Consider the following 23,224-nt stretch of genomic DNA (forward strand, 5'->3'; position numbering starts at 1 on the left):
GGCCCCCAGGATCCCCCGCGCGGCCGCATTCTGAACTAGCTGGAGCCTCCAGGTGCACCTCAAGGGGAGCCCCATGTAGAGAGCGTTGCAATAGTCCAGGCGGGAAACAACGAGGGCTTGAGTGACTGTGCGTAGAGCGTCACGATCCAGAAAGGGGCGCAACTGGCGTATCAGGCGAACCTGATGAAAAGCCCCCCTGACCACGGCCGTCACATGGTCGTCTAAAGACAGCCCTGTATCCAGGAGGACACCCAGGTTGCGGGCCCTCTCCGCGGGGGCTAATGACTCGCCCCCGATAGCCAGGGATGGAGCCAACTGGCTATGTCGTGACGCCGGAAACCACAGCCACTCGGTCTTGGACGGGTTGAGTCGAAGCCTGTTCCTCCCCATCCAGACTCACACGGCCTCCAGGCACCGGGACATCACTTCCGCGGCATCGTTGGGGTGGTCCGAGGTGGAGATGTACAGCTGGGTGTCATCTGCGTACTGATGAAACTCCACCCCGAAACCACGGATGATCTCACCCGGTGGCTTCATATAAATGTTGAACAGGAGAGGCGAGAGGACCAACCCCTGTGGTACCCCACAAGTGAGGCGCCTCGAGGTTGACCTCTGCCCCCCTGCCAACACAAATTGCATCCGGTCCGAGAGGTAGGAGGAGAACCACCGTAAAACGGTGCCCCCCAACCCCCCTAACCGGTGTAACACGATACCATGGTCGATGGTATCAAAAGCCGCTGAGAGGTCTAGCAGGACCAGGATAGAGGAACACCCTCTATCCCGAGCCCTCCAGAGATCATCAACCAACGCGACCAATGCCATTTCCGTGTTGTACCCAGGCCGGAAGCCGGACTGGCGCGAGTCTAGATAGACAGTTTCTTCCAGGTGCTGAGGGAGCTGTCGTGCCACCACACTCTCAACAACCTTCACAAGAAAGCAAAGGTTGGAGACAGGCCGGTAGTTGGCCAAAGCAGCCGGGTCTAGGGAGGGCTTCTTGAGGAGGGGCCTCACCACCGCCTCTTTCAAGGCGACCGGCAAGAACCCCTCACTCAAAGAAGCGTTGACGATTCCCTGGAGCCAGCCTCGTGTAACCTCCCGGGAGGCCAGTACCAGCCAGGAGGGACACGGGTCCAGTAAACATGTGGTGTTCAGCTGTCCCAGCGTCCTGTCCATGTCCTCGGGGGTCACAGGATCAAACTCTTCCCACAAAATGGACTCAAGACCTATCGCTACTAGGTAAGTCCTTAAATGAGACTTTACCAATTTCCGATCGGATTCGGAGCGGGTGGCCCTCCAATTACTCTCTAGGCATCTCTTCCGACGCTTCATCACCCTCAGCTCCTCGGAGAACCAAGGAGCCAAGGTAGACCAGCATCGGGTGAGGGGCCGCAAAGGCACGACCCGGTCCAGGGCCCCTGCGGCCGCACCATTCCAGGCGGCCACCAGGTCCTCAGTTGAGCCGGGGGTCAAGGTCTCAGGTATTGGCCCAAGCTCCGTCTGGAACCTCTCAGGGTCCATCAGGCACCTGGGCCGGAACCATTTTGTCACTTCTGGTTCCGCCTCCCCGCGGTGGGGCGTAGTGGTAGGAAAGGCCAGCCGAAGGAGAGAGTGATCTGACCATGACAGGGGCTCAACAACTATTTCCCCTAAACCATGATCAGTTAACCACTGGCCGGAGGCAAAAACTAAGTCCAGTGTGTGTCCTCCGGTGTGGGTAGGGACATCTACTAATTGGGTCAGGTCCATGGCCGTCATGGAGGCCATGAACTCCTGAGCCACCTCAGATGCTTCACCTAATGATGGCAGATTGAAATCCCCCATGACTAACAGTCTGGGGGTCTCAATCGCCATCTTGGCTATCACATTGAGAAGCTCGGGTAGGGCTGCTGATACATAGCGGGGAGCCAGGTATACAATCAGCACGCCCTGCTGCCTCCCATGACCCCACTTCACACCTAGGGATTCACAACCGGTAGTCTGCGGCACAGTGGTCTCCCTTGGATCCAGGCCTTCCTTAATAATAACCGCCACCCCCCCACCCTGACCCTGGGCTCTCGGCTGGTGAAATGCACGGTAGCCTGGCGGGCACATTTCAACGAGGGGCAGCCCCCCTCTTGGCCCAGCCAGGTCTCCGTAATACTCGCCAGGTCCACCTCCCCCTCCGATACCAAATCATAAATGAGGGGGGCTTTATTAACTGTGGACCTGGCATTACACAGCATCAGCCGAAAGCCCAGGCCCTGAGATCCTAAACCCCCTAGGCTGCAAGAAGAGCCATGGGGGCCGGAGCGCGCCACAGCTCGTAAACAGCGGGTGCGCCCTCCCCTAGTGTGATATGGCCCTCTGCTCCCGCCATATCTACCCCTCCCATACACAGTCTTAATGGAATTGCCCTCTATTAGGCAGACCCCCCCTCCCCAATTCCAGGACCTATGCCCACCTCGCTGAGGCCTTCAGCCGGCCTGGGAGAATTAATTTCAGTTTGCCCACCCCTCTCCCTGGAACCCCCTAAAACCCGGACTAAAAATTTGATTAAAAATCCCCTTAGGTTGCGTTTTGACCACCTCTCGTGATTAAAAAATCCCTTATAGAGGTGGGCCCTCGTTAATGCTGTGGGCCAGACCTGCGAGAGAGGGGACTCTCGCAGGGCATGGAGGTCAGCCGCTGAATACATCACGGGCACACAGTGACCTCCAAAGCAACCCTATATGCCTACAAAGCCCTGTCTATTATCAAGTTCAGTTCTTTTAGCTGGTGCTCTGGAATGGCCACATTCTGGGAGCAGAAGAGTTGCTGAACCTGGGTTCCAGCTAAGCAGCCGTCTTTCTCTCGAAGCCGCAAAGTGGCCTCTCTGGCTCCTTTCTAGGACCGTGATTGCTTCATCCATGAACAGAGCGCAAAAACAGCTGGTCCCATAAGCAAATTTCCAAACCTCCAGCATTCCACTCTGACGATGTTGGCAAAACTAGAGTGGAATGATGATAGACAATCTCAGGCAGTAAAAACTTACAGGGTACAATGATAGACAGTTCCTGGTAACAGCAGCCGGTGTACAATGATGGTAGTCCGTCCCTAGTAACAGCAGCTAGAGCAATGGTAGTCAGTCTCTAGTAACAGCAGCTTGCTTAGAACGATGTTAGCCAGTCTCTAGTAACAGCAACTTCCTTTCGTCCCGCCTGCTCCACTTGACGTCCAGCAAAACAGGACAGAGTCCAAGGCAAGGCAGGTCCAAAGGGGGAGTCCTCAGGGCCAGGGCAAGCCAAGAACAGTCCCCAAAGCAAGGCAAAAGCAATCCTCGAAGCCATCTATGTCCCAACAGCCCGTGAAGGTTTGTGTCCCTTTAAATTTCCACTTTCCTGAGGCAACTTGTAGCTTGTTCTTTTGCAGCCTGGCCTCTCCACGCTGACTCACTTCTTCTAGAGTGTGTGTAAGTTCCGAGCTTCTGGGAAAACCAGCTTCCAAATATAAATACTTAGTACTTTGAGATTAAAATGCAATGTTAAAAAGAGTTAAAAAATAAAAAATTAAAAAAGTTAAAATAAGAATAAAATAATGTTTTGCTTTTGAGGAGCTCCTTACAGCCTTTGCTGCCTTTCCACCATCTTCCAGGTTGCCTACGTAGGTCCTAGATAATTAAGCAGTGTATGAATTTATTTTACCTGTTTTAGAAGCTTGAACAAAGATAAATAATAGTGCCCTTAAATGTGGAAGTGGATAATTTGATTTGTGTAGCAAATCTTGCAAGAGACAAATGCAAACCATTGTTGCTAAGGATATTTCTTTTGTGGATTGTTTTAGGCATTTGTAGTGAAATAATACTGAGACCCAAGGAAATTTCTCAAGAAGAACTTTTAGATCTCACTGGCAAATTAAACAAGGATTCAAGAGTCAGTGGCATATTAGTCCAGTTACCTTTGCCAGGTAATGAATTCTGTTTCATATGGAGTCAGAAAGTGGAATGACTTGAGAATATATGAGAAAAATGCGGTTAAACTAGTACCTCTGTTCTGGCACAAAAGGTTTATCAATGATCAATTTCCTTAGGTCATTGTTGTCTTTACTAGTATTTATTTTTCTAATGATTTTTTTCTCTAAATATTTGTTATTTCTGTCACATTGCTTAATTCTTTACAAGCATAGATAAAATCTGATTGCCAATTGCCATATATTTTATCAGTAGGACATCCCTGCAGGTGGCAACAGATTGGTCCTGTCCTTTCCAAATATTTTCCCCAAATTAGCAATAGCTCCAAGAGAAAGTTCACTTTAAATTGCCATGAATGAAGCTGAGAGAACCATAAAAAAGAAAGTCTTCCCAAGTATCTTTTATTTAAGGCCATAGAGGGCTTTCCTGGCAATAACCAGCATTTTTGGAAAGAAACTAGCAGCCAGTTTCTGTATTCTCTTAATACAGAAATATTCTGAATTCTTCTAAAGTCAGGACTGTCTGGAGTATAGATCCAAAAACAGCACAACACAGAGTTAAGCCTAGAGCTTATCAGTGCTGGCAGCTCTGTTCTAAAATCATCTTCCAGGAAAAGGATGTTATTGAAACATTCACTGAAACATTCGCCAAAGGGCTGCCCTGGCCATCGCTGCAGCGTGGAAAAAGAACGTATCTCTACTTGCTGTCTTGGCTTTGTATAACCACGTTCACAACTGGCAGATCTACTATCTCCTGAAATTATGAAACTTCACAAAAACCACTTTCATTTTGCCTTGATTCTGTTTCAGCATGTTGAATCCTTTATTCCTTTTCTTAAAATATGATTTTATTAAATTTCAGAAGCATGAATAAAAACTAAACAAGCAAGAAAAATAGAAAAGAAAGAACAAGACAAAACTCAAGAAAAAAGTGTGAAGAAAAGAAGAAAGGAAAAACTAAAGACAAAAAGAATGGCTTCCAACTTTCTTTGGTACAAATGTAGATAAAAGTCCAACACTTAGTCTAAAATTAACAATTGTCTATATTACTTCTGTAATCCCATATAATTCTAATAATTAAATTCCAAAATCAGAATTTCATTTCTCTCAGTTTTTTGCAAAAAGTCCAAAATTCGTTTCTAAATAGAAATCAAACTGCTTTTCTTTTCTTTAATCAAAGCTGTCAATTTTGCCATTCTGTCAATTCCTTCAGTCTAACCATCCATTCTTCTAGATATTGCAAATCCTTCACCTTCTTGCATATAGGATTCTTGCTGTGGTTATTGTATATGAAAGAGTTTTTCATTCCCAACTGCACATAGGCATTTGGAGAGCCACTTCATTATCAACCATTACCTGGTAGTGGTATAGAAAAATAATTTAAGTGTCATCAATATATCGGTAATACCCAACTTCAAAATTTCATAGATATTGGTATATAGATATCGGTAATACCCAACTTCAAAAATCATAGATATTGAAATGCACAGAATTGGAGACTTGATTTTATATCATGCAATTGTCCATTTCATAGAATCATAGGGCTGGAAGGGACCTGCAAAGTAAGGCACTATCATATTCCATCCTGGACGGATGGCTTCCCCAATCTTTTCTTGAAAACCTCCAATGATAGAGTACACTGCTCCATTGATTAAATGGTCCTCACTGTCAGGAAATTTCTCCTTACTTCCGGGTCGGAGCTCTCTTTAAAAGCTCACACCCTTTACTTCTTGTCCTGCCCTCAGGTGTTTTGGAGAATAAGTTGACCCTATTTTCTCTGTGACAGCTCCTCAAATACTGGTAGATAGCGACTATCATGTCATTTCTAATCCTTTGTTAGGCTAGTTCCCGTAACCATTCATCATCATATGGTTTAGCTTCTAATCTCCTTATCATCTTTATTGCTCCTCTTTGCAGTCTTTCTAGGACCTCAGCATCTTTTTTTTGTATCATAGTGACCAGAACTGGATACAGTGTTCCAAGTGTGATCTCACCAGTGCAATATAAAGTTTTACTATAATTTCCTGTGATCTTGATCCTATCCCTCTGTTGATGCAGCCAAAGACTGCATTAGATTTTTTGACTGCTATAACACACTGCTGGCTTATACTTAAGTGATGGTCCACTAGGACACCAAATCCCTCTCACAGTTACTATTGTTGATCCAGGTATTGCTTATTCTGTACCTGTGTATTTGCCTAAAGACAGGAACTTACCGTACTTTTCTCGCCTCAATGGATCTTGTTGGAGATGGCCCAGTGCTCAAGTCTGTCAAGATCCTTCTTAATCGTTATCTTTCAAAGCGTTGGCAATGCCCCCAACTTGATATTGCCTGCAAGTTTTATGAGTTCCCCTTCTATCCTCTCATCTAGATGATTTGTGAAGATGTTGAAGACCATTGGGCCCAAGACAGAACTTTGAGGAACTCCACTGTAGGCTTCCCACCATATAGATGGAATTTCATTGAGGACTATATGCTGGGTGCAGTTGGTAAGCCTACTACAAATCCATCTGGCGGCGGTACTGTCTATCCCACATTGTTCTATCCCAGTGAGAAGTAGGATAGAGGTCTTCTTTATCAAATGTGTCACTGAAATCCAAGTAAGCTATATCCGCAGCATTTCCCCGATTCACTAATTTAATCACTTTATCAAACAAAGCAGTGAGATTTGTCTGGCATGATATATTTTTAACAAACACATGCTGGTTTCTAGTGATCACTTTGTAGATGCTCACAAATCTGCTGCTTGATTATCTTTTCCAGGTATTGATATCAAGCTGATTTTTCTGAAGTTTCATGGATCCACTTTTTTCCCCCATCTTGAAGACTGGAACCATTCAGCTCTTTTCCAATCCTCCGGCAGTTTCCCTGCAGTCCAGAGCTGTGAAAGATTTTGTTCAATGGTTCTGAAATCACATCTGCCAGGTCCTTCAGTGCCCTGGGATGTAAACCATCTGGTCCTGGTGATTTGAACTCTTCTAAAGTGGATAGGTATTCTTTTGCCAATTTTTATCCATTTTCACCAGCACTCCTGTTCTGTTTTCCCTCTGTTTTTGATAGCTTGGTTATTTTTTTTCTCTTTTGCATAAAGACAGATGCAGACAAGAAGTTAAGTAGCTCCACTTCCTCTCTGCTGCCCATTGCCTTCTTGCAGTCTTCTCCCACTAGTGGACCTATCATTTCCTTGACTTTTTACTTGTTCCTTTCATATTGAAAGAAACATTTTTCTTATTTTTGGCATTTGTTGCAAGTCTTAGTTCATTCTGAACTTTAGCCTTCATGATTCCATCCTTGCAGATTTAGGCTATTTGCTGGTATTCTGTTTTAGTTATATGTCCCTGTTTTTCATTTTTTATACTTTTTTGTTCCTCAGTTTGTCAGAGAGCTCTTGTGCATCCATGTTTATCTCATCTGATGTATTTTGTTCTTCTTTCTCTGATAATTGTTTTTGTTTGGTCCTTTAGTATTTCAGTTTTTAGAGTTTCTTATGTATCCTGAACTGTTTTTCCTTCTAGGATTTCCATTCATGGATTCCTTCCTAATTTGTCTCTTGTTTTATTAAAGTCCGCTCTCTTAACATCTAAAACACTGGTTTGGCTGTGCCTTTATTATGGTGAATTCTAATATGACATGCTTATTCTGCCTCCACAATCATTTCATTGTGACTAGTTAGTATTAAGTCCAGAAAAGCTGATTCTTTAGTTCCTGCCTCCACTTTTTGGGCAACAAAGTTGTTAGCTGCCAGATCAGGAACTAATTTGATCTCCCATAGCTTGCAGTTTGTTTCTCAGTTAATGTCAGGTAGTTAAAGTCCCCCATTGCTACAATGTACTGTTTCTTGCACACTTCAGCTAACTGATTAGCAAAGGGTTCATCTATTTTCTCCACTTGGTTAATACTACATGCCTGTAGTACATGCCTATGACAATGTCATTTATTTTTCCTCTAATATTTACTCAAACACTTTCAAGAAAGTTTTCATCTCTAGTATTTCTGTAGTGGTGTAGTCACTGTTTACATAGAAAGCGACTCTTCCCCATCTTTTGAGTTGGTTCTGGGTTTTTTGAACAATTTATAGCCTCTAGCAGTAAGTTCCAATCATGGATTTCTTCCCATCAAATTTCAGTAATATCAGTAATAACATATCTGCCCTCATATACTCGAATCTCAAGTTCTCTCTGTTTGTTGCCCAAACTCTGAGTATTAGTGTACAGGCATCTGAGCCTTTTATGGCTGACCTTCTGTTTGTTTTCTACATCTCATATTCTATATCTAAGTTTCCAGTCCTTCTCACCATTCCCTTTCTCGCTGTCTGATTGGTTGTCTTGGGGATTGTACTTAAAGATTGGTCTCCCTGCCCTTGCATTTTTTGTTTAAAGCCTTTTGGATGAGCCAAGGTAGTTGTTTTCCAAACACATTTTTCCTGGTTCTTGTAGCATGCAACCCATCTCTTGCCAGAAACCCTTCCTATAGGTAATGTAAACCATGGTCCAAAAATCCAAAGTTCTCTCAGTGGCACCATCTCTTGAGCCAGTGGTTTACTTCTAGAATCCTCCATTCCCTCACTGGGTGTTGACCTTCCGTTGGAGATTAGAACATCACCTGTGCTTCCAAATGCCTTGCTTTTCTGCCTAGTTGCTCACAATTGTTTTCAGGCTCTTAATTGTTGGACTTGATTATTTTAGTAAGCCTCTCTGTCACATCTTTAATCCTTGAACCTGGGAGACAACACACCACCATTATTGTTCGGTCTGTTCCCCTGAGTAGTGAGTCATAGATCATTATCACATACTTTTATCTCCCCCTCCCAAGTTTAAGCTATTGTCACTGGACCATTTGACAAACACTCTTTCCATGTGTCTGCATATTTTCTTCCAGATGGAGAGTATGAAATTGATTATTCAGCTCCAGTGGCAGGAACAGCTTTTTTATATTTTTGACCTTTGAGTGACTTGCTGCCATTGTCCTTACTGTTTCTTGATAGTTATTTCTTTTTTGTTGTTTCGGTTTGGATACAGACTTCTGCCTTTATTAGGAGTTCATCATATTCACCAATGAGTCTTGGAATGTCAAGTTTCAGAATGGCTAGCTTTGCCCGCAGACTCATCAGATTTTCTTTAAGTAATCCAATTAATTTACATTTGATGCAGATGGGCAGGAATACAAACATATTGCATCCATTGCATGAAACTACATTTTTCCATGGATTTGTTATTCTTCATACAAATGCTTCCAATAATACTATGGTTTTCTTCTTGTAACTCCACAAGAAGCAGGCAAACTGAATCTTTATAAAACAATCTTATCTGTGTCAAAGAGTTAATTCTGCAACATTATTTCTGATTTTAAAAAAGCTGATAAAAATTAATCTTTTGCCCCCTCTTGTGGTTAATGCTGAAATTACACTTCAATATAACGAAGCAAAACTGATAAAACTGATAAAAATTAGTCTTTTGCCCTAAATCACATGATCTTCTGTTAAAAACAAATCTTTCGTTCAGATTAGCATTTTGCTCCCTCTTGTAGCTAATGTTGAAATAATACTTATATACAATGGAGAAGGGCAAATTAGGTTTCTTTGTTTCCTTAGTTCACAGTTTACAATCCTCAAAAAATTGCAACTTTGTTTTGTAATTAATGTGAGCAAAGCCTTGCTTTGCAGTTAGCGTAAATACAGTTTAAATTTCTCAAAAATTTTCAGCTTCGTTTCGCAGTTAGTGTCTAAAAAAAATAAAAAATATATAGTCTGAAAACCAGAGGACCGTTCATAAGAAGAGAAAATGTATAGGCATAGGTTTGTAGTTGGTATAAAAGAGCATAGAAAATAAATCCAAGTGCTGTGGAGTTGTAATGTTTGTCTCTTCAGCATAACAAAGGGAAGGGTAGGTTATAAGTGAAAAAAAAACTCTCTTTTTAAAATGCAAAAGACAACTAAGTGACAAAGGAACTCAAGGTGATTTTGATTTAGTGTTTGCCTGTTTTTGCTGAGGAATTTTTTTGGGGGGAGGAGGGGGAGGAAAGCAAAAAGAGAACAAAGAGAGTCCTGATTACTACATGTCTCACCCAGGTAAAACTTTCATTTTCCACAAAGTCTTTTCTTCTCTCCAAGTTTGGTCTTTTCTCCATCACACAATTTCCTGTGGGTCTTTTCAGCTTGCTTGAGGCTGTTGAGGCTTTTAATCCATTCATGTGCTGCCAGAGATGCCTTGCATTCCTGGTACCAGTCCCTCCACAACTTCTGAGTTGCATCTGTTTCCAAATAACAACATCTGAAACCTTTCTAAGGAATAGAAATGGAATAGAAATGCAATGGAAATGGAATCACTTTAAAGCAGAAACATATATTATTACCAAACTTCCCAGGTGATCCAGAAGGAGGCTGCAATGGTCAGTGGTATCAAAACCTGCTGAAGCACTACTACCAATCCTCAGGCATCATTCAGCAAGCCAACCAAGAAAGTCTTAACTGGTTTGCCATCAATAAAAACCAATTTGAAATGGTTCAAGGTACAATAATCTGTCTAGAAGTATTTGTAGCTGAGAAATCTCTACTGTATTCATCTGTCTTCGGAAGATCAGAAACTGATTTGAAGCCATCTCCAATAAATTTAAAGCAGGCTTAAGAAGAGATCTTATAATTGTATCTTTTAAACATTATTTTCAACATTAAACTCAGTTAAAAATTAAATTCATTTTGTCCCTCCTCCCCATCTCCAAATTATAGCTGGTATAGATGCTACTTTCAGATATTGATTATATAGTTACATTGCACTCACTTATATTGATGGAATACACACAACTTCTGGACACAAGCTGTTCCACTGAATATAAGAACCACCCCTGGTCTTTATAGCATGTTCTCATCATAAATATATACATTTGAATGATTATAATACAGAGGGCAGCTCTTGCAATATAAGCAACGTGTTCTAGGCATTAGCAAATTCAAAAAATGGAGAGATATTTCATCATGCTTGACATTAACTGAGGATGTCAGTTTTGGTGTTCCAGAATAACAAGGATGGGAAATTGGTCTGAAATCAAATTTGCAATGATTTAACACATTTCTAAAAATGAATTTGTTGAGGTCACCTTTATTAGCCCTAGAAGCACAAAATTTCCTACTATCAATTAGCCTATTAGAAATTTGAGTAATTTGAATGGTGTATTATGTTTTTAAGCTAAAACATCCTAAAAATAATTTCAAATGCTCGTAGTACATATCAGAAGAAATATCAAATCATGATAGCACCAGTAACTGTGAGAGGAATCTTAATGTGATCAACACCAGTAACTGTAACAGGGATCTTGGAATCCTAGTGGACAATCACTTAAATATGAGCCAATTATGTGTGGCAGTAATCAAAAACGCCAATGCAATCCTGAGCTGCATTAACAGAGGGATAGAATTAGGAACATTTGAAGTACTACTACTACTTTACAAACCCTTGGTAAGGCCCTATTTGGAGACACTGCATCCAATTTTGGTCACCACAATATAAAAAAGATGTTGAGACACCGAAACAGTGCAGAGAAGAGCAACAAAGATGGTTAGGGGGCTAGAGGCTAAAACATATGAAGAATTGTTGCAAGAATTGGGTATGTCTAGTTTAATGAAAAGAAGGACCAGGGGAGACATAATAGCACTGTTCCAATATTTGAGGGGCTACCACAAAGATGAGGTATTTTCCAAAGCACCAGAAGGCAAGACAAGAAACAATGGATGGAAACTAATCAAAGAGAGAACCAACCTAGAACTGAAGAGAAATTTCCTAATGGTGAGAACAATTAACCAGTGAAACAGCTTGCTTTCAGAAGTTGTGGATACCCCATCGCTGGAGGTGTTTAAGAAGAGATTGGACAGCCACTTGTCTGAAATGGTATAGGTCTCCTGCTGGAGCAGGGAAGACCTCCAAGATCCCTTCCAACTCTGTTATTCTGTGTTTTATGATCCCATTTGAGTAGGATGAAGGATTTGTTTCAATAGTCAGCCATATCACTATAGATACATTATACCCGTCTCTAGTCCCCTTTCTTGGAGCGATTGGCAAAAAAACAATCAGAACAGTACTTTTCCTAACCCAGGATCCCCAATAGAAGGACATCTTAAAGCAGTGATGGCGAACCTTTTAGAGACCAAGTGCCCAAACTGCAACCCAAAACCCACTTATGCATCATCGGGTGCCGGGTGGACGTGGCCCATTGGCTGGGTGTGGCCAATTGGGGGTGTGTGGCCCATTGGCTAGGTGTGGCTGCGGTGGTAACGGCAGACTGGGTGGGACTAAAAAGTTCAATCAATCAATTCCAACTTTGCAAGATCTTTTTTTTTCCCCGCAAGAAGTTGAAATTGATTGATTGATTGAACCTTTTTTTTTGTACACGACACCAGAGGCCTAAAGCGAAAAGGTTGTATAAAACCCAGCTAAAGGCCTAGGATTGGGGCGACGGTGCGCGCGCCCACAGAGAAGGCTTTGAGTGCCGCCTCTGGCACCCATGCCATAGGTTCGCCACCACTGTCTTAAAGGCTTTTAGTTAACAGTGCTACACGAATCCTACATATTTCCTGAAAATTACATTTGTCAGAGAATAATACTAGATTTTAAACTGTTTTAACAAAGCATAAGCATTGTTTCTTTCTTGAGAAGAAAAATAATATTTGCTGGATTCAGAAACTTTTTCCCTGCATACCAGAAAATCAAGGACATCCTTTTTCTGATAGAGAAAGAAGGGATTTCTTACATATCCTGTGGAAACATTTGACCATTATAGGGGAAATGGCCTCTCTTTTAGTTCTAAATGTGATGTATTTTTTTATTGAGCAAAATTAAATGCATATTTTCCACCCATCCCCACTGGATTAAATTAAGATGTGACTAGTTAGTGGAATCAAAATCAGGAGTCCCATTATAGACGCTTAACTCTTCATATGAAATTACCTCCTTATATATTTACATTTACCTTTAAAAACAGGCACAATACATGAAACAAGATAAATAACAACCATTAGGCTAACTGTATTTTAAAGTAAGAACTAAATATAGAAAAACAAATTCTTTTTTTTTCCAGATCACATTGACGAAAGGACTGTGTGCAACAGTGTTGCTCCTGAAAAGGATGTGGATGGATTCCATATTTTCAATATTGGGCGATTGTGTCTTGACCAGCCCTCCGTTATACCTGCCACTGCAGCTGCAGTTTGGGAAATAATAAAAAGAACCGGTAACCAAATCAAGCATTTTAAGGAGATGGAGGTTAAGTGCATTCTGGAAATTTCTCTGAGAAAAAGAAGCATAAGCTTAAACTATAAAATACCCAGAGCACCATTCTTTCAAATAGTTTCAGCACTGAAATAGGTTTCTTTTAAAATTTGATTAGCACTGCTAACCCTATCATATCTAGACTGCAATCTTGGAAATTTAAACTCATTCAGAATTGTTAGATATTTCCTGACCATGTTTCTATCAATCTAAAATTTTAATCTTGCCCTTTTATTCTGCTTTTAATTGCCTGATGGAACTCTCTTGTGAGAAAAGTCTAAGTCGGTGTAAGTTGAATAGTTCTTCCTGTTCTTATATGTTGCTGTTTTCACTGGGCAGCCCACATATTGGTCCTGTTTTCTTCCTTTTATTTTTAATTGATCCAAAGAAGAGTTCCTTGCTCTTCTTAGTCAGTTTGCAAACTCATTCAGATTTCTGAAACTATTATTTTTTTTAATTGAGTACTTCTTTGTACTCAGGTGATGTTGCTTCTTTCTAACTCATACAGTGTCTTTTTTTTAAAGATGTTACAAAGCTTTTTGTATCATCACACTGTTTTCTGCTGTTTTTCATTATTTTTTTCTTATTGTGTGCTGAATAGCACTAGCAAACTACTGTTTGTTCTCCCCATTCAAATGCTCAGTGAATTTGGTCCTCGGAACTGGTTATTTATTCAATTTATATTGAACAGAAGCAGAAGCCACTCCCATCAGATCTGTCGAGTGGATGCGCCCAGGCCGGGCAAGGGCTTCCTTCCAGCTATCCCAGAGCTGATTCCGCCCGCACCGATGTGGCTCTGTGGGAGCCACATCGGTGGCTCCCACAGACAGGACAGCCAGCATGCTGTGGCTGCTGACGGACACCATCGGCCCTCATGCACTCACTGGCCTCTGTGTGCAGGGGCCAATAGTGTCAAGCAGCAGATCCAGAAGCGAAGCTCTGCCGACTATTCTTCCGCTGGCGGAAGCGGCAGGGAAAGGCAGGATCTGGCATGCGGGCACCCTTTGCTGCTGCCGCTGCACATTGTCCCGCATGCGCCTCTGGGTGGGGAGGGGAGGGGATGTGCCACAGCTCACCTTCCCCTGCCGCTGCCCCCACCAGCGCGAGGATGGTTGGCACAGCTTCGCTTCCAGATCTGTGGCCGGTGGGCTTGGCGATGTCGGGATCACTGCCGCCTCCTCCTGCTTCCCTGTGTGGTTGGCCGGTCAAGGGGCTCAGAGCAGCAGCAGCTGCCCCCATCAGCCACCATGTAGACAGGGCCCGCACCAGGTGAGGGCTCCTTTCCGGCCATCTCAGGGCCATCTCCCCTCACGCTCATGGGGCTGCACTGCAGAAAGGAGATGGCTTCCCCCCCAGCCCCCTGCCCGGTGCCCCTTCTATGCAATCCTATGTGACCGCAGTGTGGATGAGAGGCTCAGCCAGCGGGAGGGGCAGCTTTCCTCCACAGAGGCATCCCAGCCCTCCCGTCCCCACAGCCAGACCACCTCACCTTCCCCTAGCTGGGACCTGATAACCCCCACCCTCCTGCCCCCACCCCAGCTGATCCCCTGAGCAGCTCAGCCTGACCAAGATGGAGGGAAGGCGAGGCAGAGAACTGGTTGTTAAAATGATTTTAAATCCACCACTGGTCGCTTCCAAAGGCCGATCACTCACTCTCCCGCCAAAACTGCTCCTTTTATAGGTTCCCTCACCCCGCCCAGCTCTTGCAGCTGTTCCCGGACTGCGCATGTGTGGAGAGGGGGAGGGGAGGAGCCCAGCAATGGTACGCATGCCCACAGGGACAGCTCTGCGTGCCGTCTGTGGCACACGTGCCATAGGTTCGCCACCACGATCCTAATACATTCTGAAGTATAAGCAGAGTGTTAATTATCTACAATACTTCCAATATGACTTTGTTGTGTTTCCTCCGTGAAACAGAATAGGGTTAGATATCATTATTGAACACTTACAGTCTTTCTACTAACTGTTCCCATCACTTTGTGGCTTAGAAGAAACCATTACAGAAGACAATGGGGCAAGCTATATAGACTTTAAAAAGGGGGGGCCAGGAGCTGTGTGCGTATGTGTGTGTGTGCGCACGTGCGCACCCAAGTGTGTTTTTTTTTACCATCAGAAAGAACAATAGCAAGGGAAGATGCTGTTGTATTTATGGGTAGAGAATTTGCTCCAGATAGAAATTTATGGCAGTGAAGTGTTTCTTCTAAGTGCTTCTAGTGAAGTGTTCCGGTTTCTTGGCACACATGCTTTCTATCTGTGTGATTTTTAAATTCCAGAAGTAATAATGGAATGGCAGTTCAGTTATACAGATGCTGTTTTGAAAATGAAGTCTGAGCAGCAAGTATAGAATAAGCTTTCTTGAATTATCTTGAGCATATTAACACAGCTTATTCTTCTTAGCTCCATGTTATGGTATCCATCTTCTCCTTAGTGATCACATTTTGCTTTTATATAAAGTAAACTTAAAATACTAATTTTAACAATGAACAAAATAAAATTGCAGCTGACTAAAATTAAGACTATTGTCTTAAAAACATACATTCAACTTTTTGTAATAATAATAGCCACACATTATTTAATGCAATTGAATAATTATTTAGTTATTCATAAAAACTGAAAACTGTAAAAACCTAAATTTACCACTCTTATTATAATTCCATGGTGAAAAAGGAAATTAAGGTGGTGTCCTGTCTTTTCCCACTATGAAAACAAAATATTTAATTTCCATATGTTTTTAGTTATGTTTATTTTTCTTCAAGGAATACAAACATTTGGAAGAAATGTAGTTGTGGTTGGAAGATCAAAAAATGTTGGAATGCCCATTTCAATGCTTTTGCACACTGATGGGGAACATGAAAGGCCTGGAGGTATGTTGAAGAATATTTTACTTTATTCTATTGGAAACCTTAACAGGGAGAGAAGGAAAAGAACTAAAAAAAACCACACCTCATTCCTTATTGTGTATGCAGTAAAATCAGTTTTACTTAATCAGAAATAAGACTTTCTTTGGGAATAAATTTATTTTGTAAATAAATAAATATCCTGCTGCCACTGGTGATAAATGATAAGCTTGTACTGATATCCTTTTTCTTTTTATCACTTTTCCAGAATTCTTAAGATTGGAGGGGTGGGATTATATTCTGTTTTGCACTTATTTAAAAGACTAAAAACTTTTTTTATCAATAATATTGCATTAAAAATAACATGAGACAACTAATGTTTTTGTTTAGCAGTACAAAACTCCATCTTTATGCATAGGATGTAATTCACTTTTTCAAAAAAACCAACAATATGTGCCTTTTCCCCCCCTCTGTCTTTTCTCTATACTGCCTTTTTTACTTTAGTTTTCTTCTTTTTGCTGACATCTACTCCCCTGCAATTGCTTTACACCAGTCCAACTTTTTCCATCTTTCTGCCCTATGCTCCTAATAAGGAAGACTCCCATTAAGCCTTTCTTTAATACAGTATGAGTAATTTGTTATTTTTCAGGTATCCCTTTTCCTTCAACCTTATCGCTATTATTCTTGCAGAATATTGCCTAACAAAGACTTTCTTTGCTGTCAAGTGTAAACAAAATCTGAGCAAAATTTCTAGAAAACTAGATCTTTCTGCTGTAGGCTTAAAAAATCTGGACAACCAAAAGATGGCAGCAAAGAAAGACAAATTACTTTAGTTCTGCTGCCAGTTAACAAACATTCAGGTTTTTATAGACCAGATCTGGTAGACCTTCATAAAGCTTTTTATGTTTTTCTTTCCAGGGATGCAAACTGTTAACAGGCTAGACTTTCATGTCTTGCATGAGTTGGATCCCAGGTTGTGAAACAAAAACATAAGGATGAGAGAATAACTCATCTAGGCCAAACTGAACTTCATTTCCTGATATCTATTTTCTATTGATTAATAACATCTCTGGGAGTTTTTAAAAAAGTAATCTTGTTTCTTCTCAGTCAGCATACTGTCAATCTTGGGCAATGTTTAATGATATTTAAGTAAGCTGATTGCTTACTTAGCATAAGAGAGCAAGCATCAATAAAGATGACTTTTTTTTAATTGTAGAATGGGATCTCCCTGTCTTTGTGGACTATACTCCCAAAGCAGTCAAAACAAAAGGTTGGGCAGAATCAGAACAAAGATTATATCTAATTGATATTTAAATGAATGAATGCATTTTATTGCAATAATAACACAAAATGAAACATATATTGACATTGATGTTCTACACATTTTTGTTTACAGCAATTTGGAGAAGGGTTTTCGAAAGGCACATATAGCCCTGGGTTATGCAGTTTTATTTAATTGGGTTCTAAAAATAAATATTTATAGCCCAGAGCCTGGTGGCTTCTGATGAATTCCAAATCAAAGAAAGTCCTGTAATGCAAACCGTTCATATATCTACACCAGAATGGTAATTTTAATTATAGCTGCGAAATAGCAATAATTTTTACTATTATGCATGTGACAGGTGACGCTACTGTAACAATAACCCATAGATATACACCAAAAGATCAGCTGATGATCCATACACAGCTTGCGGACATTGTGATAGTTGCTGCAGGTGAGGAGTACTGTCAGTTTTTTAAATTCATACAATGGAATTAAACATCAGTATTATGCTGTTTCTGTAATTCAAAATGTAGTGTGTTTTTGCTAAAACAAAATTTACTAAGATAATGTGAAAATCAATGTAGATTTTAAATGTAATAGTATGCAATTACAATTAATGCAAATTATATCATCTAAAATGGCTGTGGAGCATTCAACAAAACTTTAATCTCAATTTACTATTCTCCTTTAGTTTTTCTTAGTTTGCTTTTGTTTTAATTTTTTTAAATTGGCAATTTGACAATCTTTTTTTTTAAGCCCTATAAACTACATCAGAGAGAGGCATGGTTTTGTGCCTCTCAAAATCCCGTATATATGCATGCATATACATGTGGTCACTCACACATACACATATACAGACATACAAACACAAACATAAACACACACACATGGATATTTTCCTTCACATCTCCTCATCCCAAACACAAATCCTTGTACCCAATCATGCAACATATCCATACACCCCAATCTATTACTTAATGAGCTGATGGGTTGCAGGAGAATTAATACTGCCCCCTTCCCAGGGAGTCTTAAACTTCCACCTTGATTTGTGGCGTTCATAAAGTAATAGTCTTGCATGGACAAAAATGCCATTCCTATACTAGATAATAAAAACAAGTCACAGTTGTGTGACTGAGTGGAATTTTTCTTTGTTTTTCTAAATCACTAAGTTTTATTTAGGTTAAGAGATTGTGTTTGTATTACTTTTAAGAAAAAAGAAGCTTATTTCAAAATTAGTATGTTCGTAGTAGGCTAGATACACCAATGTTTCTATCTCAATTTCTTGTATCATCCATCATATTAAGTTCCAAAGATGTCCATATCATATCAATTTTAGACCATGATTTATGTCTAATTTGAGTAAAATGTATATTGTAATTTCTTTGGATTTTTCTCTCTCCATATATCTTGGATACAGAGTTCTTCTGTCATTTTTAAAAACGCTTTAGGTAATATATTTAACCCTTTTTTACCTTGTTTGGCGCTTTTGTAGTCCAAAATTCCCTATGTTATTGCATTAAAGTCTCCATTATACAAAGATTTTGATAGTTTAAATCTAATATTTTTTTATATAGTTTTTGGTAAAATTGTTCTTGTTTATCATTTGGTGCATATATTGCTACCATCAGTATCTGTTTTTGATCCAACATTATTTCCACCATTAATATTCTCCCCTCTTCATCCTCATAGATTTGTTTGGGGTTCATCATTTCTTTTTCTTTTTTTTAAACAAAATTTTATTGATTTTTATAATTAAACAACAAATACCAATATGATGCATTTACATACACAAGCAATAAAAAATAATCCAAATCAATACATTTTCGGAGACGCTTGGCGGTCCCCGCCTTACCTCCACCCTCATTCACTTTCCTCTCCTTCCTCCCCCTAAACTCACAACCTCTCCTCCTTCCTCCTTTCCACCTACCTACATCCCCTCTCCCTTCTTAACCGCCTCTTCGAGTGCAGTTTGGGGTGCCAGCCGAGCATCTCCTCTTTTCAATACAGTTATTATTTACCTATAACATATAAATATATCAATTTTTATAATTTCAGTCCCCTAATCCCCTTCCCCCCTCCCCCCCTGACTTCCCAGAGCTGAGTACAGGATTAAGCATATAGTAATCCAAGTTTAACCCAAACAACCCAATCATAATATAAACAAGTATAAACTTACTTTAACGCTAAGATACAATCACCTTAACTATGAACTATATATGTAAATTATATATAAAAATATTTATAAGTAACAATAATTAATCAAAAGCTATATGATAATTGTTCATTTCATATTTTCTCTGAATATAATCTATCCATCTTCTCCATACCAAAATAAATTTCTCTTGATATTGATCCTTCAGGTATGCAGATATTTTTGCCATTTCTGCAAAATATGAAACTTTCTGTCTCCAGTCATCCATATTCGGTAATGTCTCCTTTTTCCAATTTTGAGCAATCAATGTCCTTGCTGCTGTTATACAGTACAACATCAAATTCACTTCTTTTGAGTCCAGATTGTCCATAATGCCCAATAGAAATAATTGCGGTGTAAATTTTATCTTCTTAAAAATCTGTTGAAGATTCCACCAAATCTTAATCCAAAAAGCTTTAACATCCCTACATATCCACCAAATATGATAATAAGTTGCATCCAAATTACCACATCTCCAACATTTTGGCTGCAAGTTTGGATACATGCAAGACAGTTTTTGAGGGTCCAAATGCCATCTATAAAACATTTTATAAAAATTTTCCCTTAAATTCCGTGCTTGAGTGAACTTGACATTTCTTACCCAAATTATTTCCCATGTTTCTAACATAATTGACTTTTGAATATTTTGAGCCCATTTAATCATACAATCTTTAACTAATTCTGTTTCCGAATCAAGTTCTATCAAAACACTATATATTCTCCTAATATGAGCTCTACTTTGATCTTTAATCTGTCTTATCAAGTTCACATCTTCTAATGCCAAGCCTGACTTTTGATCTATGCGCCATCTCTCCACCAACTGGCTATATAGGAACCAGGACTGGAGAATATTATCTTGTCTCAATTCATCCAATAATTTAATTTGCCAGTCCTGTCCCCTTAAAATAAGAAGATCCTTATACACAATTCCCTTTAGTTTAACTCCCCTTGTAATTCCTTGTATTGCATGTTCCGGAATAGCCCACATTGGGATTTTAAAACTTAACTTATAATGATACTTTTTCCAAACTCTCAAAAGCGCAGTTCTTAAAATGTGTGACCTAAAAACATAATCAACTTTCTTGTCAAAAAATAAATAAGCATGCCAACCATAAAATAAATCCCAACCTTCAAGAGTCAATATATCTCTATTAGTTAAATTAATCCAATCACTAATCCAAGTTAAAACCACCGCATCATAATATAATTTTAGATTTGGGGCTTTAAGTCCCCCCCTTTCCCGTGCATCTTGCAGAATTTTAAATTTAACCCTTGGTTTTTTCCCCTGCCAGATGAACCTATTGACACCTCTTTGCCACTCTTCCAAATTTAAATCCTTTTTTAAAATAGGTATCATCTGAAACAAAAAAAGAAACTTAGGAAGGACATTCATTTTAACCACTGAAATTCTCCCTAATAATGACAAATGTAACTTTTTCCAATCATTTAAATCCTTTTGAACTTTTATCCATAACTTATCATAATTATTCTTATACAATTTAACATTAGAAGCAGCAATATAAACACCCAAGTACTTCACCTTTTTCACTATTTCAAAACCAGTTAGGTTACTTAAAGTCTCTTTACCTTTCAAAAGCATATTTTTAGATAATATTTTAGTCTTGTTATTATTTACTTTAAATCCCGAAACTTTCCCATACTGTGTCAAAATCTGTATCAGTTGACTTGTCGAATCAATCGGTTGCAATAAGGTAAAAACCAAGTCATCAGCAAAAGCTCTAAGCTTATAGTCATTCTTACCCAAAGTTATTCCTTTTATAATCGATGATTCATGAACCTGTATTAATAAAATCTCTAAAGTCAATATGAACAATAAAGGTGACAAAGGGCATCCTTGCCTCGTACCTTTCTTAATTTTAATTAAGTCTGTCAATCCTCCATTTACTACCACTTGCGCTGATTGTTGTTGGTAGATAGCCTTTAACGCTGATGAGAATCTGTCCCCAAAATTCATTTTATCCACCACTCGTAATAAAAATTGCCAGTCCAACTTATCAAAGGCCTTTTCAGCATCCAGAAAGATAAGAACCGCCAGGATTTGGTTATTTTTATCCAGATATTCCAACAAATTTACAATTTGTCTAACATTGTTCTTCATATATCTACCAGTTATAAATCCAGACTGATCCACATGAATAATCCGTTTTAATACTTGCATTAATCTATTAGCTAAGATTTTTGCAAAAATCTTATAATCCGTCAAATCTTGATCCTCCTTTGGTATGAGTGAAATAAATGCACTCCTCCATGATGGTGGCATTTCTTCTCCTAAAAAAATGCTATTAAAAAGACATCTCAAAGGTTCTAACATTTCTTCAGACAATATTTTATAATAAATTGCCGTTAGCCCATCTGTACCAGGGGCTTTACCAACCTTCAATTGTTTAATTGCCTCTATGATCTCATCCAACACAATCGGACAGTTCATCATTCCTTTTTGGTCATCTGAGAGTCTAGGAAAATTTACTTGTTGAAGATAGCTATCTATTTCAGAAATTTGTATATTATCAGAGGCATATAATTTTGAAAAATATTCTGAAAAAGCCTTTTTAATCAAATCTTGCTGAAAAACCTCTTTACCTTTATAATTTATTTTCTCTATAACTCTTTGTTTTTGTTTCTTTCGTAATTGATAAGCTAACAACCTTCCAGGTTTGTCTGCGTTACAAAATGTGTTATGTTTCATATATCTCAAGTTAACTGCCACTTGATCAGCCATTAACATGTTAAACTGTTCTTTCAACATTGCAATAGATACCTTTAAATTATTATCTATTGGATTTAAGGAGAAAGCTTTTTCTTTTGCCTTTATTTCTTGTTCTAAGTCCCTGTGCCTTTGTAGTTGCTTTCGCCTATAAGCAGTATNCTCCAAGTCCTTTTACTTCCACCATCCATTAAAAATTCCATCCATACAGGGCTATGATCTGATAAAGTCCTAGGAAAAATCTTCACTTTTTTAACCCTAGAGATCAAATCACTAGTAATCAAAATAAAATCAATTCTAGAGTGAGATTGATGTCTATCTGAAAAAAAAGTAAAATCACTTTCTCCTATATTCCAATCTCGCCATATGTCTTTTAACTCCAAATCCTCTTGCAATGCAAAAAAACTTTTAGGCAATTTGGTTTGAGTTGAAGCTTTAGAAAAAGTTTTTTTTTATCTCTTTTAGGGTCTATTACACCATTCCAATCTCCCATCATAATAATAGATTTATAATCCAATTGTATTATCTTTTGATGTAAAAAACTGTTTCTGCTGTTGGTATTGGTTAGGTGCATATATGCCAGCAACAAGACACTTTTTCCCATTCAATAAAAGTTCAATAAGCACAAATCTTCCTTCGATATCTGATTCTATTAACTTTGGCAGTAACTCTTTTTTAACATAAAAAATTATACCTGCTTTTTTCTTTGGTGCAGGGGCTATAAAATGTAGACCCAATTTGGAGTTTGCCAAATATTTTTGATCTTTTGGTGCAATATGAGTTTCTTGTAGACATATGATATCATTTTTGTATTGTTTCAAATAATGAAATATTTTCTTCCTTTTTTGTGGTGAGTTCAGTCCATTAACATTTAAAGTCATTAACTTAACCATCTTTCGGCTTTTGGAGCTTCTGGATCATTCCTTGCAGGTCTGTCATAACAGATCTTTTGGGTCTGGCCCCTCCCACTAGCTCTGAGGTAAAGGAATATGTTTGAGGCGCAGATTCTTTTTGTTGTTCTCTTT

The 23,224-nt window shown here is 39.5% G+C and overlaps 1 protein-coding gene across 1 annotated transcript in view; it reads left to right on the forward strand.

The window, feature by feature from the left end:
* MTHFD2L (methylenetetrahydrofolate dehydrogenase (NADP+ dependent) 2 like) overlaps window positions 1–23,224 on the forward strand; it is a 52,870-nt gene that overhangs the window by 11,826 nt on the left and 17,820 nt on the right. Inside the window, exons 3-6 of the mRNA XM_015831489.1 lie at window positions 3,799–3,921; window positions 12,992–13,144; window positions 15,939–16,046; window positions 17,642–17,734. Of these exons, the coding sequence (XP_015686975.1) occupies window positions 3,799–3,921; window positions 12,992–13,144; window positions 15,939–16,046; window positions 17,642–17,734 (477 nt within the window). The remainder of the gene's footprint in view (window positions 1–3,798; window positions 3,922–12,991; window positions 13,145–15,938; window positions 16,047–17,641; window positions 17,735–23,224) is intronic.

The sequence above is a fragment of the Protobothrops mucrosquamatus genome, unplaced genomic scaffold (genome assembly GCF_001527695.2).
Source record: "Protobothrops mucrosquamatus isolate PMUCROS unplaced genomic scaffold, P.Mucros_1.0 scaffold_257, whole genome shotgun sequence".
Lineage (NCBI taxonomy): Eukaryota > Metazoa > Chordata > Lepidosauria > Squamata > Viperidae > Protobothrops > Protobothrops mucrosquamatus.